The following is a 19,997-nucleotide window of genomic DNA, read 5'->3' as shown; positions in this document are numbered from 1 at the left end:
TATTTTGAGCAAACAGCTCCGAAGGACGAAACTCAGGAAGTAGGTTACAATTTTGTATCTCTTTTTACCATAAACTCAGACGGAATCAAATAGTGTTTTTATATTCTATCAAATATATGTTGTGATAGAATGGAAACTAATTAATATTACGAAAGTTCGAGCAAACGTACTTAAGAAACTGGCAATAGACAATCGTTGGGTTTTCTTCTGGCCAGGTTATGACTCGTTTATTCTTCCATTTTACTTTCAACTCTTTTATTATTAATATTTTTAATACTATTTGTAAATTTCTTGCATTATTTAAACGACTAGATTTTTTAATATTTTCTCTTGGCTTAATTTTTTTGGGTGTTATGCGATTATGAAGCGATGGATAATTTTTGGTCACGTTCAGACAGGAGAGAAACATGCCGTATTGAAAAGTGATCCCCGACATTCACTACCATCAGCTACATCTCGAATCACTGTTATGGACAATTTTGAACGATTGTTTTAAAATAAAAATAATAAACTTGATTATTTTGATTTGAGACACCCAGCTCAGGCAAAGATTCAGAAGAAAATTTAAATCATGATTTATTAAACGGAGTTTAGTTTGAAAGTTTTATTAGGAAGAGAACCGTATGTTCAGTTGAGGTGGTCAGTGATGTTTAAATAACGAGGGGAGCATAGTGGATGGAGGATGTGTTACAGCCGATGATGTTGAGGGGGGGAGGAGAACTGTTGGAAAGGTAACGAGACGGTTCACCGATGGGGCCGATTCCACATGAAAATCCATCCGGGGGAAGGAAAAAACTGACTCACCGACGATCTGAAGCATGATCTTTGCCCACTTGGCCAACTGTCTTCTTGCTGCGGCCTTCTTCGCTTCGTCGTCGGCGCTCATCCTCGGTCGTCGCAGGATTTTTAAAGGGGGCGTTCGGAGGGATGCCGAGGAATTGTCGCTGCGACGTCACGATTGACGCAAGCGGTGCATCGGGGAAATGCACACTGGCTGCAGCCTTTGCAACGCGCCCCTCTCCCCGAACCTCTTCGATATCCCCACCAAGCGGTCGCCGCTCCCCTACTTCCTCCTCCTCTCGCTCTTTCACCGTCTTTCTCTCTTGTTTCCGTCCAAATTGCACTTTCCACACTTTTGGACAGTTTCCGCGCCTCCAGCACGCTTTTCCATCGACGCGGTTCCGACTCGGACCGGCCACGGACGCCCCCCGGCTTCCACTATCTCACCCTCCTGACTGTGACCTTGAAACCGGCAAAAAGAATACAGTTAACACAACATTCAACACCCTTCAAATCTTATGGCATTGTATTAGGACGGAGTGAAACAATTATTAAATCAGTTGTACAATGGTACCGTGTTTATACCAGACTTTCACTTGGCCGGATGTACAATTCCCTAATATCATTAAAAATTAAAATAATTTAGCGTGTTTTATAGTTCACATAACATTTAACTATATGTTTTATAGTTTCAATCTAACTTTAATAATTTTAAAGTGGTTGTCTGGGTTCATGACGAATATGCAGGGTGTTCAGCTACCCATGTTACAAACTTTGCCCGCAGATTCTACATTCAAAACGGAACCGAAACGTCCTAATTTACTATGGTCAGTTATTTCACTCTTTCTGATTTTTTAACATTTCATGGCCTATCTTCAAATAAACAATGTAACTCCAAAACTAAAAGGTCTTGGAAAAATCCGTTCATACCATTGAAAAGCACGTTAAATTTCCAATAAGATGTGATCAGTATTAAATTATAAACATTCGTGAAATAAGGGTTTTAGTAATTTTTTTTCAAAGTTGAAAAATATACTATAGTGATTCTAAACTACTATTTTTTCCCCAAATAGTAGCTAGAGACCAGCAAATTTCAGAAAAAGTACTCCATTTAATATCCTTTTTAGTGGTGCAATTGCTTTTTTAATACATTTTTCAAAGATGAAGAAAGTTATCAAGGAAAAGAAAAAAACAGTGGCTAACGGATTGATAAGGTGGAAAATTTAAAAAAAAAAACTTAAGAAAATTTTGAATGGATTTATTAAACGTTATTTTTAATTTGGGTTCGAAACCGAGATAGAGCAAGTATTTACTTATTTATCAACACGCCTGCAACTTTGATTAAAGAATTATTATATTATTATTCTCCGGAATAAAAGAGTTTTAATATTCAAAACGTTTTTAGTTATCTATATGATATCTTGTTAACACTATGGCTACTTTTTCTAATGAAGAATACGCTCATATACATCTTATGTACATGTTTTACGGGTTTTGTGCAACGGCAGCGCGTCTAAATAATTGCGGAGGGTGCAGAGCATTTCGGATCAAAATTAAAAAACGTTTAATAAAGTCATTCAAAATTCCCTTTTTTAAATTTTTTATTATTATTAATCTTTCCACCTTACCAATCCTTCAACCACGGTTTTTAATTTTCTTTCATCAATTTCTCCATTTTTAATGTTGTTTTTTTCACAGCCAATTTACAGAAACGTATTAATATATTTGATAGGGCTAGCTATTTATATTGACTAGCTTTATTCATGGTAAGAAATAAAATAAATTAAAAAAAAAAAAAAACCGTCCATATGTACAGCGGCCCTACCTTATGTATTAATTCTCGTCCTGTACAGACAGAAAACAATAACGGAATAGCGGTTAAAGTTGATGGTAGGTGTTGGTCGTGGACACGTGTTAAATCGGTCAATGGCTGGCCATCTTCAGTGAGGAACTGAAGATTACGCAAAGAAGAAACGCGTTTGAATAACATCCGAAATCTGCGAGTATTATCAAACCCAGAAAGTAACCCAATGCAGGTTCAACAGAATAGAAGTTTTTGTCTGTTGGACTACTTATGCAGTGCACACTATTAAAAATTCACTTCTTTCTTTACGAACTATAATAAAACTGTCATTTTACAAATAAGACAAAATTTTGCATAGAAGAATTCGATTTTGCCCCGCAGTCAACTTGTACAAGACTTTATCTCCAGCGAGATTATATGGCAACTGCTAGAATGAAAAACCTATTCAGTTACATTGAGAAGATTACATTAACAATCCGTTTTAATTTAGTACTTACATTTTATTTTTAACTTGAGAACTAAAAAAACTAAGTAAAAACCAGAGGATATGTATTTTCTTATATTTTACTGGTGATAAATGATGAGCCGAAAGTACAGAATATTTTGTTGGACGAGGCCACAAGACAGAAATATTTTTGCCCTGCACATGCGTTCTAAAATAATTGTCTTTTCATCAATTTTGTATTACTAATCGTTAAATTGGAATTAAATGTTAAAGTTTGTATTAATTACAAAAAATTTATGTCATGAACAAAAAACTAGTTGGGAAAACGTAATTTGATGTTTATTCAGATATCGTGAGATGCGGTCGGGTGTGATGTAGGTTTCAGAAAAACATTTTCTTTATCGTGCCAACGTTTCGATCTTTTATTGAGATCATCTTCAGGGCTGAAAGTGTTTGTCTTCTGTGTAATTGTGCCATCCTTGCGTGTCGTGTTGAGGGGCGCAAGGATGGCACAATTACACAGAAGACAAACACTTTCAGCCCTGAAGATGATCTCAATAAAAGAACAAACGTTGGCACGATAAAGAAAATGTTTTTCTGAAACCTACATCACACCCGACCGCATCTCACGATATCTGAATAACTATCGATTAACGGTCACTAATCTCTACACATTTCTACACGTAATTTGATGTGTTTTTACTTTCTCTGACCTATAGAAAGATGATCGTTGGGTCGGTTCTTTCTTCGATATATCATCAATAAATGGCAAGTCATCATACATTACTTATAATTATATCAATTGCACGTGAAAACAAAAATTTTGTTGATTCACTAATTTTCGTAGTCCGCTTGACCAATTAATATCTTTCGATTAATTAAGGTTTTTAGTTGAGATAAAAAAGTCAGTGTCACGAGCGGGATTCGAACCCACTATCTTCGGCTAGATACGCCGCTACTCTACCACTTGAGCTATTGTGACCTCGATTCACTCGGACACTAACTTCCCATCTCAACCCCACCTTTTGAATTTTCCCACCTTTTTTGCTATTTTTCAAAAATTTTATTTCCCAACATGATCGTCGAATTCGTTCTTCTGCTTAGTTTGTGGACCGTCGGACACCTTTCGGCACTTCACCAACAATATCCACCACACCGACGGAGCTAACTCGCTCAACAGAAATCGGAAAAAAATAGCGCTGGAAGGAGTAAATATTAAATACTGGCAAGAAATTCATTTGGAACGGTATGAAATTATTTCAGGACAACTACGACTATCGGACTTCACGACGTCCCTCACAATCACCACAAACATGTAAAGAACAAACAGATTCTCCAGTTTAGACTTCCGAGATACACATAACAATTATTAAATTTCTATTCACACAAGTAGGTGACAATTGAAAGCACTAAACCGACCAACCATCATGTCAAAACGCAGCAATTAAACCCAAGAAATATAGAAATCTTCAACGAAAACCAATTCCATGCGAACCTAATTTGACAGAATTAACAAAAACGTACAGGCGAACTTTAAAAGATGATGGGATGGATCGTCGAACTGGTGAAACAAGCATGGTGACATACAAAAACATATAGGCGAAATTGACGGCGAAAGTTTTAAATTTTACTGCATAACGATACTTCACACACCCGTTTTGATATTTATATATTCGTTTGTTTCTTTACACATTCGACACTATGGGCTTTATCTTATCAGAGGCAAAAAGGTTAAAACTTGTGCAGCACCTGAAACAGCGGGAGTTAGTAATTAACGGCCAGTAATATACACGTATGATACGTGCCTCCGATAGTTTTAATGAGTTTCATGTCTTAATCATTTTGTATTTTTCTGGATAAACTGGGGAGATTTATTTGCATTTATTCTGAACGGGGGCGAAATCTGTTTGCAAGCCTACGTGACCGTCAAGGGAAATCGACAGATAACATCCGGCCACGCAACTGTCATAAATCTGGAGGGTTTGTGCTATTGTTCTATGAACTCCAAAATTACATGGTAACAACATTTACGTTTGAATTTAATAAAATTCTCCTTGCCTGTAAAGGATGTTGTCTGCCGTAAACAATTAAAAAAATAAACGAGAATAAACGCTACTTGTATATTGTTTAAGTTAAATAAAAACCAATTAAAAAATATTTAACCAGGATTTCATATCATGATGACTGTAATAACTAGCTACATTTGAATGTAATAAAGACATTCTGTGCTATTTCAGCAATCACGTATACTGAACAGAAACAAATTAACTGCACCTTTGAACTGTAATTACTTTCTCCAGTTGGCGTGCGGGGGGATGAACCTGTAGTTTGGTCGTTACACCATTTTGGTCTGCCTATCCTCGCTGATTATTTCTGTCAGACGCGTTTCGGCATTTTGCCATCGACAGTGTTCTTATCACTGGCCCATCTTCACTGAGTCTCTTGGAATATGGCCAAATGCCGGAACGCGTCTGACAGACCAAACCATCGAGGAAGACCAAAACGTGGAAACGACCAAATACACCTCATACTTGTACTATTTAAAATAACGTTACACATGAATTATAGGACTTAAGTTCGTTTCTAACATTTAATTTTAATTTGACACTATATTTAATTCAATTAAATGGTTTGAAAAAAGAGATCCTTCTGCTTCATTCTTGCTGAGTACCAGTATTCGAACCCTTCATGTTGTGTTACGTACTGCTTGCACCATTATACTATACAACATGACGTCTGACAATGCCTAATCAGATCGATTATGTGGTTGAAGCCATTATTCTATTGCTGATTCTACTGTTTTTTGGTTTAATTTACTCTTTACTTTTTACGAGGTTTCCCAGAGGTCATATCAAGCCTAGGGGTGTCAGTGTTTTTGAAAAATGCCTATTTGTATGTCGGGTCAACCTTTACGCTCAAGGACGCAAATTTATCAACCCAGGAGTGCCAGTGTTTTTGAAAAAAAAAATCAACTTGTAAGTAAGTTGGGTTCGAATTAGGGAGAATGCAGCGGCCCCTAATTCGAACCCGGGACCTTTACCTTACAGTGATGAGCGCCTTGTCAACGCCTAAACCGTTGCAAACACTGACGCCCCCTTTATTTTATTATTGTTATTATTTTTAGTTATCAACCTATTTCATGTCAACAAATTAGTGTTCCATCTTTTAAAACATACAAACGGATCACGTAAGTCGAAGTCACTTATCAACCATTCAAATGAATTTATATTATTATTTTTTTTTTAATTTTTGAGCAGTTTACACGTTTTTTTTAATCTAAGAAACATTTCTGTTCTTTTTGTATAATAAACATATTAAAAAAAGTGGTGATGTAGTTTCGTGCCTTCGTTTCAGAGTGAGTTCAACATGCTTCATGTTAAAATAATACAATAATATTATTTCTAAAATTATAACATATTATAAACCGCTTACTTTACTCTGTATGGGAGGATAAACTGTCTTATTTAAGCTTGAGAACTTATTTATTTTTGATACACATACAGGTGTAAAATAATAATAGACGGTTGTTGGTTTCCAGAATTATTGATTATTGATTAAACCTACCAGTTTCAATTTATTAATCCCAAAAACATGTTTAACACAAATTGATTGATAGTCAAATTGTTCAGTCGCCTTTCTCACATAAAATTCTAGTTTTAATTCAAGTCATGTTATTACGTTGAAGGTGTGATTTATATGTTTAACAAAGAAATTAAATATATTTAAAAAAAGGGAAGATGATCTGTGGCAGATGATTATTGATAGAATTATAAATTTTCATTTGTATTACAAATGTTTGGCGGCCAACGGATAGAATAGTGGGCAGAGGCATTAACAATATAAATTTTGCAGAAGACCCAATTGTTTGAACCGACCTGGAGTGTAATCAACGGAGTCCGGCAGGCATCGCGAATCGAAGGGCAATTTTGCAAAGAAAATTTGACGGATTAAGTTTGCATTCCGGTCCTCGTAGACAAAGGTGTTCTAGGCGTGTTCGAGGCACGGGGACGAGAAGGTTTCGTAATTCCCAACCGAGGTCTCTCACTTGATTCCAATGCCAACTGGTTGCGAAACATGACTATCTCCTCCTAGGAAAATCCGGTTAATTATCCCAAAACTCCTTTTGCATGAAAATTTATACAAGGGGTAAAACTCGTTGCTTAGGCAAAAAGTTTCCATTCGGCAATTTAACGGCTTTTCCTCATAACACAAAAAATAGATTGTAAGAATAAAGATAATATACGACGATGGTGATAATTAGCTATTACATTATTAGTTTACAAGGAAATAAAAATATATCGTTGGATTATGAATTGAGGAAATGAAATTTCGGCATAGCCTCAAGTTTGCTCAAACATTTGATTCCTAATGCAATACGGGCAATATCGAATGCGCGAATTACTGAACACAAGATCAAGGTTTTAGCTATTTAAAACCAAATAAATCATACTTATTTTTCAAATTTAAATTATTTACACAATTATAAATATCTAATAATTAACATTCAAGGTTCATTTAAGACACAATTATTCTTTTTATGTAAGATCTTGGTTGAGAATAGTTAATAGAAATAAGTAATTTTGCCAATTAGACCACTAAACATAAATGGATTAATATTTAAGAATAATGTTAAATACCGACGTGAGGAAATCGATTAAATCGTAAATTAATTTTGATAACATCATCTGCCGAATTAGGATAAGTCTTTTCAAGGCAAACCGTAAAAATCACACCTACTTCCGTGTTCTTGGCAGTCCGGGATCAGAAAACGGACTCGTCTGTCCTCCCAACCAAAGATAGGCTGGGCTATCGTCTACTAGATACAAGGGTCCATGCCATTTTTTTAAATCCTAGGCATATTCTCACTCTTAAATAAATTCTTTCCTATTTACGTACATCCACTTAAGTTTGCTGAAGATTCAATTCTCTACCATTGGCACTTTCACACTATTCATGCCGTCTAATAAATACAATCTTGCTAGACAACCCAAAATACATGTATATAAACTGTACATAGAAGCTCACAGCAAAATTCCTGTTCCGACTGGGCGTTCAAAGACGCGCTCATCGTCTGTTGAAGAGGTCTGTTTAACCGTTAAAAGTAAAAAATATTGGAATAATTAATAATAAGTACAATCAGTCGATAATTGTTAGATATTGTGATAACAGTTAGAAATTGTTGAACTTCAAACTCCTGCTGAGAAAGAAAATGGTTTAAATATAAAACAATCTAAATATTATACCCTTACTTTTCTGTAAAGACACAGAAGGCATCCCTCCTTTGCAACTTTGATGAAGAAACGGAAAATCACGAAAACCTAAAAAATAAAAAAAATGTTATTGTAAATAATTGAGAATGCACTTTGTAAAATGTAATTTTGCCGATTATTTGAAAAAGTGACTTTACGTTTTACCTTTTCAACAAACGAAACAGAAAACTATGTAACCTCCATTGCAACTTTAATACTTAAAGATACAACACCATAATATAATATTATTTCCGTGAATTAGATATCTCCCGCCCACTATTCTTTTATCTACTTAAATTAAGTTGATTATAGTAAAAAAAAGATAAATCAATGTAGACAAATATATCAAACACAAAATCCTTCTATGTTAAATAATTGTTTCGATAATGACAACCGAGTTTAGTCTTTCACTGTTAGACCTTATAACAAATATTATGGAGTCACACGCAAACAGTTGGACATTCAGCAAGATGTCAACAAGTACTAGATATTCTTACTGGCGTTCTAATGGCCTTAACAAGAAAAAATAAATATATATTTATAAATAATTAAATCATATATTTATTTTACGAGGGAAGTGTAACTATTAGATAGGTATTTACGAAGAATTCGATAACTATGTGAAAATAGTAATTTTTGTTAAAAATAATAATAAAAAAAGACTTATTTTATGGTGTAAACTTGACGAAATAAAGACTTTTTTCTTTTATAAGAACCAAAATTAGCTTTTGAATATATAATAACAGCTATATAATAATATAGAGTTGTGATATTTGTTAATATTTTAACATACTCTTTAGCAGAACTTTATTTAATTTTAGACGCGTTTGAACCTGTTGAAAGGGGTACAAAGACGGGAATAGATTTTCTCTTGGAAAGCGGAAACGGTTTAGTACCGCAGTAATGCATTGTCTGTGTTAAAATGTGGAAATGCGGCAAAAACGGAAACGGACCTTCGCTCAAAAAAATGGCCTATCACAAAATTAAGAAAAAATTTTCACACAACTTGTTTATTTTATTTTTTTTAAATTTATTCGCCTAATTATAAGATATAAAAATAACGGTGTAACGTATTTACAACAGCGGCGAGTTGAAATAAGGAATAAGCCGGTAGTGAAAATGTAAAACGAACTATTTTCCTGTCAAACAATGATTTGCTGTCAGCTCCGACTCTTGTTATCAGGTAACAATAAACGATTATTTAACAATTAAAAATATAAGTAAATGTACAGCAGGTACACCATCGTAAAGTTAGGCCCGACGATCGTTACGCAATAAAAGTTCGTACAGTGCAATAAAGACAACCAAAATCCCATTTTCTTGGTTTTATACATTATCGTTATTCACAAAATAAGCATTCTACCTTACAGTTGGCCAGTAGTCGAATTTTAATTCTGAACCGCTGGTTTTGTGAAATAAAATTTCCCGTGTTGCGATCTGGTTCAGACTTTTTGTTTCAACAATTAAAAGAAATTAATAAAAAACCTGTAGCGAGCAGATGGAGTCTAGAGAAATTAAGGCATAAGAATCAACCATCACAGCCTTTTCGACCGGTCATGCGTAAATAGTATACATGGGCCAAACACGGCGTTGCCGAATTTTCAGGCTTTCGTCAAATCCCTCTCTCCACGTAATTCAAATATAATACATTTTTGAGGTTGAAATATAGTTTGCAATTATATAGCTGCATTGTATTAATTTATTTGGACATAAATTACTGTGACAATGACTATTTTTTAAAAATAATCTGACAGTCGGATTTAGCGCTCGGACAAACCGACTTCAGGAAATGCAATTTGTAAAGAAAAGGTGAAAAAATTCTCTGGTGTTCACTTTTCATGTGTAACATACTTGGAACCATCTCTTAAACGCAGTCTTGTTTCAATTTAAAGTTCCGAAAGTGGTCGGGACTTTTACTACAGATTGATTGAACGTTTAAAATATTGATTGTTTCTTATTTTCCTGGTAAATTCATATTTAGATTGCCTTTGCATGAAAGGACGTCAATAGAATGTCACCAATATTATTGCAAAGGAAATATTAAAGGTTTTGATTCGTAGAAATAGAAGTATTTTTAATAAATAACAATTAAATTGTGCGATAAAACATTAGTTTATTAAAATATTAATAAAAAATTACTATCCATCTTTCACTTAAAAGTGTTTAATCTATTGACTAATTTAGTAATAACAACATTTTTGTTACAGTACGGTTTAGCATAAAATGTTTTAATTTTTATACATAATATTTGTCCTATCAAAATTGAAACGGACTCAATCTAAAGATTTAATTTACGCTTATATCCATTATACATGTACGTTGATCAGGTTTTCAATAATATTCTGTGCAAAACCTATCGCTACATCGAAATGCTAACATTAAATTAATTTCATTTTAACCATTAACGAGAGAATATTGGGGACCGCGGTAGCCGAGTGGTTAGCATGAGAGACTCTCACGCCGCGGTCGTGGGTTCGATTCCCACCGTCGACTCTGGCCCTTTTTTCACAATAACCCCCCCCCCCCAAATTTGAACACACATATATGAATTGTCACATGGCTAATATGCATAGTTCATTAACGCAAAAAAAAAAAAAAACCGAGAGAATATAATTTTTACAATAGGCAAACTAATCATATCCGGTCGTAAAATTGCCAGTTTATGCCAATCCTAGAGGTCTGGTCGTTTATTCAGAAGTGTACTAGATAATTCTAATTTATGATTATCTCGCAATGTAAAATCTAGGATTTTTCAACACTAATATCATAAAAATCAATGTATACTGCATATTATAGATACATTTCGCAATAAATAGTGACCGTACAAATAGGGAATATATATAAAAGCCGTTAAAAATTTACAAAGATTACCTAAGAACATTATATTTTTGGTAAGAACTAATTTTTGAAAGTAGATTTTTTAATAAAAAGTAAAACTGTAAGTAATGTTCAACTTTCGTCTAACTAAAAAGATGGCAACACGCAGTTTTTATCTGACTAACAACAATTTTTTCGTTTCTGTTAATTTAAAAAAAATACATATGTACGATATTTCAATGGAAAATTTTTTTTCAATACAATTAAAAGTAAAATTTGCAAAACTATGATTACCTTTTTTTGTTCTTTTCTATTCGTTAAACAATTTTTGTCAATGGAAGGTATAATGAAAGCATTATGACTAGGCGGTATAAAAGAAAAGGCTTGTACTTTTTCCAATGGTGTTTTTCCGGTATCAAAGAATGACGCAATGAAAAGCACTAGTGACCCAATTGTGATGCCGTCCCCCCTTTTCTTCAATAGGACGCCGTGGCAGATGTTTGGAACATGGCTCCTCTCCGTTCCCATTGCAACGTCACTCTTTCTATGCGTTTCATACAGTTGATTTTTTTCTATAAGGTAAAAGAATTTAACATGAATATTGTTATATAGCTTATTTACATTTGAATTATGTATGTAATCGTAAATATCGTTTTTATCATTCTTCCCCCACTTGCACAAATACAGTTAATTGACCGTTCTCTTCACGAGATCATGATGTAAAGGAATGTCCTCGTAAATTAGCGGATGTTAAATGTATAAATAGTGCAAATAAAAATGGATTTAATAAAACTAGTTTAAAATTGAGCACTAATCACCCGCCATACAGTAGAGACTGTCCCGTAGTTATAATTCATTCTAAATAAAATAAAGCAAAATACAAACTATGGGAAACACAAATAAAAACAAAGTCTCATCTGAATCAAATAACTCCACAGCCTTTAAAGTGCGGGAGTACAAACTTGATCATTTTATTACTGTCAACGAAATAGCCCTTATTGTTCTTCAACGAATTAATGTTCATTATTATATGTTATGTTAATAATGTTTAATATTCATGTTAATAATGTTCACAATAATATTGCTAGCTTTTCTTGTGATGAAAGTATTTAAATTAAGGGTGAAACACGTAAAAGAGCTGCTATTGTTGTAAGAAACAAACAATTAGATGTTATGCTACTCTCCGAATTTTCTGATGAAGACTATGTTTATACTGAAATAAATACAAAAAGAAGTTTCAAATTTTATGCGGCTTTTTTATATTTTGACTGTAATGTGGACATTAATACAACACTATACAAACTTGTGGAAATTACCAGTTATTATATGGATGAATTCTAAAGCAAGATCTACTCTACGGAAGGATTTGTTGACAAACGATAGAGGCAAATCACTAGAGGAAATGCTGATCTATAATTGTTTGGTATTGATGAATAATAATAATTCGTCTTTGTCAATTGTTCAAACAGTTAGGGCTCAGAGTAACATTGACCTGACAGTCGTCAACGCTAACATAGTTTCTCATGTACACGATTGGTATGTGTCCAAAGAGGAGAGCTGCTCGGATCATAAGTATATATTCTTCAAAAACAGTGATCGTATTAATGATGTAACGAATCATAGCCACGTGTACAATACTTCTAACGCAGGTTGGGATCGGTTCGAAATAACCCAGAAAAATAGAATCAAAAATCTACTTAACGAGGAAAGCGAGGCTGATGTTACAGCTTACGATAGTATCTTAGCAAATTATAGAAATATGTATATAAGTTTCATAAATTAGTACAAGATTTTATACATATAGTTGGAATATCATGTGATGAAGCTATTTCTAAAAGAAGAACTGTTAGAAAACACAAAACTGTACACTGGTGGAACAAAGAACTGACTGAGCATAGAAAGGAAGTTAATAGTAAGAGAAGGCGTTATCAAAGAGTATATATAGAAGAAAATCTCAGAAAATATCAGTAGAAATGAATATTACCAGCTTAAGAATAAATATAAAAATATTATATTAAACCCTAAATTGTCGTCCTCAAAAGACTCCTGCAACGCGACAAATAAAAAAACAAGCTTAGATTTATGTATAGAGGCAGCAGGGAAATATCAGCTTTTACTAACTCGCTAAAGAAATACGGCCGATATACGAAATCATAAAATTGAAATTCATTGAAGAAAATGAAAATAATAAAAATGAACGTAAATGAAAGATTAAATTTGTTAATGGAAAAATTTGTTTTGATGAATTTATAAACCCCGAAACGGATTAATTTAATAAGGATTTACGGAGCAAAACCAAGCAGATTGTCCATAATTGTATCGATGAACCTTCTACATTCAGAGAAGTAAAATCAGCTATAGACTCTTTCGATACGAAAAAAGTACCGGAAAAACATTAGAGCGTACGCAACGCATTGTTTCTCCAGTCATCAGTATATTCCCAAAGACAATGCTAATAATGTATAATCAATGCTTACTAAGAAGTACCTGTCCAAATTTATGGAAAAAGTCAATAATATTATTCATTACTATTTCGAGATCGTGAGATGCGGTCTTGTGTGTTTAGAAAAACATTTTCCTTATTGTGCCAACGTTTCGATCTTTATATGAATCAGAACATACGACCATCTTCAGGACATGGGATTTACAAATGTTGTTTAGATTATACAAATACATGTAAGATGTGAAAAAATGAATTTATACAATGATATAAATTTTAGGTTTAAGCAAATTATTTGTACTCACTCAAAGTGTATGTTTTCTAAGTAGATGTGTCACGGTTGTGTGTCGTGCTAGTGAGGAGTAGGCTTTTTTGAGGTGAAAGAGGTCGACAATCGGAAGAAAGGATAATGGTTTTTCGTTCGGGCTTAGTTATCTTTTCAGGATTATTGTAAACTGGATTATTAGGGAAAGGAAGGATAAATTGTTGGGTATTTAGACTATGTAGAAATTGTGTGAAGTGTGGAGTGCAATGATTGTGTTATATGTTGTATTGTGTGTTTTGTGTGTTACTGACATTATGATATTAGTGTAGCTGCGGCGAGTTTACATGTGTCTGTTCTGTAATTGATGCCGTGTTTATTTCTGTTAATGTAAACCATTTCTTTTTGTTGTTTGTTTGGTTCTGTGTTTGATATCTTCAGATTGTTGAATTGAAATTGTTTTGGTTTCAAAATGGTGGGTAACCAGTGTTGTAGGTTTTTTGCAATCAGAGATTTGTTGTTTTACCTTTTTTACCAGATATTGGGATCTAATTCCGATATAACAATTGATTGATTGATTGATAATTCCGACAATTTATACAATTGATTTTATAAATTAAATCAGACTTATTTGTAACAGGTGTGGGATCTTTAATTTTGGAAAAAAGGAGTGAATAGTTTTATAGTTTTTGAAAGCTATTTTAAAGCTGTCAGAAGAGAGAAGTGTGTTCAATTTATGTGATAGGCCGTGAATGAATAGCATGGAAATGTATGTTGGTTTGTCTGTATTTGATAGATTTGATGTAGTGTTATTACTGATAGTGAATGGTGTTTGTGTTGAGTTGTAGTTGTTGATTATTCTGTTGATTATATTTAGGGTAGTGATTGTTATGTAGAATATGTTTGTATATCTCTATGTTCTTGTGGTGAAAAGATTTTTCTAAACCTACATCACACAAGACCGCATCTCACGATCTCCAAATAATTATTAATTATACTAAATACTACACATATTATTCATTATTAAGCCAGGAAGATATTACAGTAATAGTGCTTATAAATTCGGGCGATAGTTTGCTATCCTTGTAGGGGAAAATATTAGAGAAGATAATTAATAAAAAAAATAAAAAAAACTATTACGTACATAGACATAACTTACTGAGTGATACACAATATGACTTTATCCCTCAAAAAACAACGATTGATGCGATCATGAAAGTGAAAGGGTATGAATATATGAGGGACTGCCAACAAAACACATTACTCTATTGATTGCACTAGATGTCAAAGGGGCGTTTGATGCTGTATGGTGGCCTATCTTATCACAATTGCAAGATTTTCAATGCACTGAAAATTTATACCAGACTGCCATTAGAAATGCAAGCAGGCAGGCAGAAGACAGAGTTACAGTTGTATTTCTTCCGTCAGAACGTATGCGATATTTTCCTTTGTTAACTTTGGAATAAAACTGGAAATAGCGTAAAAACGGTGGCGTATAATCTCAGGCTAACAGCCTTCGTCCTACAAAATTGTCAATCGATAAAATTTGATAAAGACTGGAATTCGCAGTTGTAGATGGCTCCTTCCGTCTGGTTTTCCAGTTGAATCCGCCGGTTTAGCAGAGATAAAGACGAAAGATCCTGCAACCTGGACAAAAGCTTTATTGTGTCTTTTACTTCTGAAGAACCCGCACACCTTGAAATTGAGAGGAACGCCAGCTGTTTTCGATAATCGGAAGCGGCCCTGAAAATCTATTTTGTTATTCATCGTTCGACACTTGTACGCAGGAATCGTGTGCTCTGTAGAAAAGAGCCTCTCGTCCACGCAACAAAATCCGTGTTCCAACATTTTCTATAAATTCTCTTAACATTTTATACACATTATGATACAGCATCCGGAGACCCATCTAACAGCCCGACAGAACTAGGATAGGCAGACCGAATTGAGCGCAAACGACCGAATTCCAAAAATAATAAATAATGCCAATTTTATTTCTCGTCAATTATTCTAGATTGCCTGACAGTATATACACTATTTCATGTCGTACCCAAATAATATAAAACTTTTTTTTTAATCATACAGATTTTTAAATTAATCTAATTTGGAGTATAAACTCGGTATTATTCGTTTCAGTTGAGTATACTATATTTTGTAAGCTTTGGAGCATTGACTTAAAACAATCGTTGATTAAAAATGCAGTACGATTTAGAAAGACTGTTTTGTAATGTAATTCAATTTTTAAATCCTTTTCATTTTATTTAAAGTAAAAAAATAAAATAATCGCAATATTATATGCGTAAAACTTTAAACAAGCTAAGTTCTTTACTTTTCAACCGATCTTCTTAGAGGCGTCATTGGTCGCGTTGAGGCGGCTCATCTTATGTAATGTAAAGGTCCGATATTCTTACAAATGGACTTTTTTTTAAACAGTCACGCTTCATAAAAAATTAAGAGAAAAATATGAAGTGCTATTTGAAATTAAAGAGTTGGGTATGATTTCGTATAACTTCGTTAAATAATAATAAAGTTATAGATCTGATTACGTATTCCATTGCTAAGCCAAAAATTAAGGGGAGTTACTAACACTTAAAATTTTGTTGTAGTTGCTCTTGATTTTGAGAAAGAAGGATGTGAAATTATGTTTCAGACACTAATAGACACAATAGACTAAAATAAATGAAAGCGAAATTTTGGAAAGTTGATAACCAAAATGTCCCAATTGATTCAATTAAAATCTACAAAGTTAAAACCTTATTTTCCTTTGAATAAATTAGAATAACTTATCCTTTGCACGGAATATTTATAAGAAAGAGAGAACAAGGTTTGTAAATTTAATTGAGTAGGTAATGCATTCCAAAACGTGCTAATGCTAATTGTTTCTCAGAATCAAATGTAGCATCACGCGATTGTGAAGTGTTATTATAAACACTTAAATTTAGTGTAAGTATAAATAAATTGCTCAAATGTGAATAGATATCGAATGCAAGTCATGGTTGTGCGTAATTTCAAATAAAGGAATGAATGAAATATTACGACTGGAGGAAGAAGTTATTCTGAAACAATTAAAAAAAAAAATTATTTATTACTTTGTTAAACGAATTTCGAATTTGAAAAGGAATACAATCAAATTTGCTTATTATTTTTATTAATATTAAAAATAAAGCTCTAAAGTATAATTCAGCTGTTTCACTGTCATTGATTGATTTAGTTTAAAGTTCCGTCCCTGTGATCCTCAACTGTTGTGTTCAAAGTTGATAAAAAGGGTAGATGTAGGGTAATTTTTAATTTTGCAATTTTAAATGCTTAATATAAGACAAAAAATTTTTAATTTTCAACTCTCTCCAACATCGTTATCACCATTTACTAATTAGCATGAATTTTAGAACCAAATGACTGTTCTGAATATGATAATAAGATTTTTTTAATGAGATATATAGATTTTACGAAAATATAGTGCAACATTATTTACAAATAATCGAAATTATATTTGCGTACAAAAAACACATAAAATAAGGAAATGGTGGAATGATTGAATGTAATTCGTAAAATTTACAAAGCAGAAGATGGGCTGTTGGTGGATTTAGATAGAATTGAGCGAGAGCGAGCGAGCCCTTCGAGGGATTCGAGGCGGTTTGAAAATGAAACGTATATGCGTTTTGAATAAAGATCACGGCTTTGGCGACACGAGGTCTTCACTAATTGTTAATTGGACGTCGGCAAATGTTAACACTAGAACGTTCGTATTGTAATTGGAAATATTTTGATTATTTATAGAATGTTTCTTGTACGAAGTAAAATGTGAGGCTAAATTTAAACGACTTCGACATTCTTAATAAAATGTCATTTAAACGTTTCTAGGCCTACCATCGTGTTTCGGCGCCCAAACGAGAATATCCTTGGCGTTCTTCCATTTTCTCCAAAATAACTTAACAGTTTGTCACGTTCGAATTCCAGTCGCACCAATATGGGCTAAAACCACAGTGGCCAAACGTGGGCGGCAGGCCCTATGTTTAGAACTCCATTGATCACTAATTGAGAATTCGATTCGCTCGATAGGAATTTAAAATCCACCTGCTATATCATTAAAGACTATCATATTTCACATATTTAACGGTAGAATAGGAATGGATAGGTCGAGTTAGAACGATGAAGTTAAATGGCTCGAAAGGAAATGACGAATGAAAGTAGTTTCCCACGTCCGAACGTTCAACCGATAAGTAAAATTCAATAATTGTCTTAACAATTATACATGTTGTATTTAAAAACGATAATAGTAATGACAAAGAGTGCCCGCAACGGTTAGAGCGTTGACACAACTCATCACTGTAAGGTAAAGGTTCGGAGTTCGAATCTAATCGGCCCTGAGTATTACAAAAACACCGGCTCCTAGGGGCGAAATATATATTAGCTATTATAATATTATTACTTCTATACTAATGTGGTCGTTTAAATTTTGCAATTTTTACGTTTACAAAAATTATTTATATTAATGGAACATTTGGCAAAACTTTGAGTGTCTTTGTTAAATAAAAAATGACATTTAATTGAAAAATATGCTTACCAAATGGTTTAAAATATTGAAGAAATATATCTAATTCCTAACTTGAAGTTTTAGTTAGTTTTTTTGTACAGACTGGGCTAGGTGCAAATTTCCGACTATTGCTTTCTTAGAACAAAGAGATTTGTTCTTCACAACATTATACAAATCTCTTTCATCATATCACAATTATCTGGGTAAATATTGTAAATAAACGTGTAAATAAGCGTAGATTTTCATACAAAGTGCAAAATATGCATCCGTTATTATATGTAACATGTGAGTATGCGCTGGGGTAGGTCAGTGGCCCCTCCGCAGTTGCCCCCTGCCAGCGCGAGACGGAGAGCGAAAGGGGAAAAAGAGAAAGAGAAAGACCACTTTTTCCATCTTCTCCCGGTCGAACATAGTTCAGCGGACCTTCCATTGTTTTTAACTTTAAGAAAAAAAAATCACCTTATACACTTGGAAACGTCCAATTTAACCCTTTTTCAGTATCTGGTCGGTTACTTCCACTTTTAACAGCCGTCGTATAGTCTGGAAACACTTATACTTAAGGCCCTGTGAAATATACCGACAAGACACTTAGATTATCGTCTTTACTGTAATGTGTGACCAAAATTTTTTTAAAGAAAAATTGTATTGAAATGGCTGCATTTTTGTTGAGATGATGTCGATTTAAAAGAAAAAAATAGTATATGCGATATTTTTCTGTTGTGTTTCGGATAAATAGAAAAGGAGAAAATACGAGCGACTTGCTTGTTCCGTTTTATCACTATCGAAGACCCGAATCACCAATAAAGTGTTTATTAAGGGAGGTCAGTGGTCTCGAGTGCGGTGACTTCATCTTTAATGACGCAATCCGTTTCAATCAATGTTTGCCAAACATAAAGGCGATAAATTTATTAAATCAAAGGGGCTCAGCGCATTATGAGGACGGTGTGCTGTTTTCCTCCGGTCGGGGTTACCGAACATGCCGGGAGAGGGCCTAAACTTTTAGGGAGGTTGAGGCGGCTGAGTCACATTCCCCCAGGGGCTCCCCTCACTTCCTCGTTTCGAGTTTCACGAGGTGACCTCTTTTTTCAAGCTTAATATCGATTTTCTCCCCTCCGCAATTTCACAGTTTGGTCAAAAACTTTTTTTTTTTGTTAGGGGCGTGTGGAAGAAGGAATGCGATTAAAAACTGGACAAATCGAGGTCGGATGGGGATGCAGAATTGATAAAAATAAATCGTGTCGACCTTAATCAACCTCAACCCTTCAATTGTATATAAATTTGTTTATTTATTTACTCCTGCGCCAATTTATGCGCTTAACCAAATTTGATAACATCTTAGAAATCAAAACAAAATGAACACAAAAAATATATATTGTTATGGCCCTTCGAATCGCATCAAATTGTGTTTCCCGAAAAGGGAGAGAATTAAATTTATTGCATGCAAAGCAACAAAGTGAAATAAAACAATTAATTAGACATTTATGTTTAGTGGTCTAATGACCAAATTACTTCTTTCAGTTAATTATTCTTTTTATGTATGGTCTTGGCTGAGATGAAAAAGGTAGTGTCACGAGCGAGATTCGAACCCACGACCTTCGGCTCAATACCTCTAAACAACTTGAGCTAACTTTGTTCCACTAAACATGGGACCCCAACTCCCCATCTAAAC

General features: G+C 33.8%; 1 protein-coding gene across 6 annotated transcripts in view; it reads right to left on the bottom strand.

The window, feature by feature from the left end:
- Positions 1-19,997, bottom strand: part of LOC106672866 (mushroom body large-type Kenyon cell-specific protein 1) — a 78,509-nt gene that overhangs the window by 31,716 nt on the left and 26,796 nt on the right. The window contains exons 1-3 of one of the 6 annotated variants that reach the window (XM_024224575.1): positions 14,957-15,016; positions 11,486-11,667; positions 8,279-8,347 (exon numbers count right to left, since the gene is read on the bottom strand). In XM_024224575.1, coding sequence (XP_024080343.1) covers positions 8,279-8,303 — 25 coding nt within the window. In that variant the 5' untranslated portion in view covers positions 8,304-8,347; positions 11,486-11,667; positions 14,957-15,016. Of the gene's footprint in view, positions 1-804; positions 1,243-8,278; positions 8,350-11,485; positions 11,668-14,956; positions 15,017-19,997 lie in introns of those variants that run through there. The other 5 variants (XM_024224574.1, XM_014404626.2, XM_014404625.1 and 2 more) reach the window with 5 other exon arrangements.

The sequence above is a fragment of the Cimex lectularius genome, unplaced genomic scaffold (assembly GCF_000648675.2).
Source record: "Cimex lectularius strain Harlan isolate CLEC.00 unplaced genomic scaffold, Clec_2.1 scaffold46, whole genome shotgun sequence".
Lineage (NCBI taxonomy): Eukaryota > Metazoa > Arthropoda > Insecta > Hemiptera > Cimicidae > Cimex > Cimex lectularius.
This window is presented reverse-complemented; position numbering and strand designations above follow the sequence as displayed.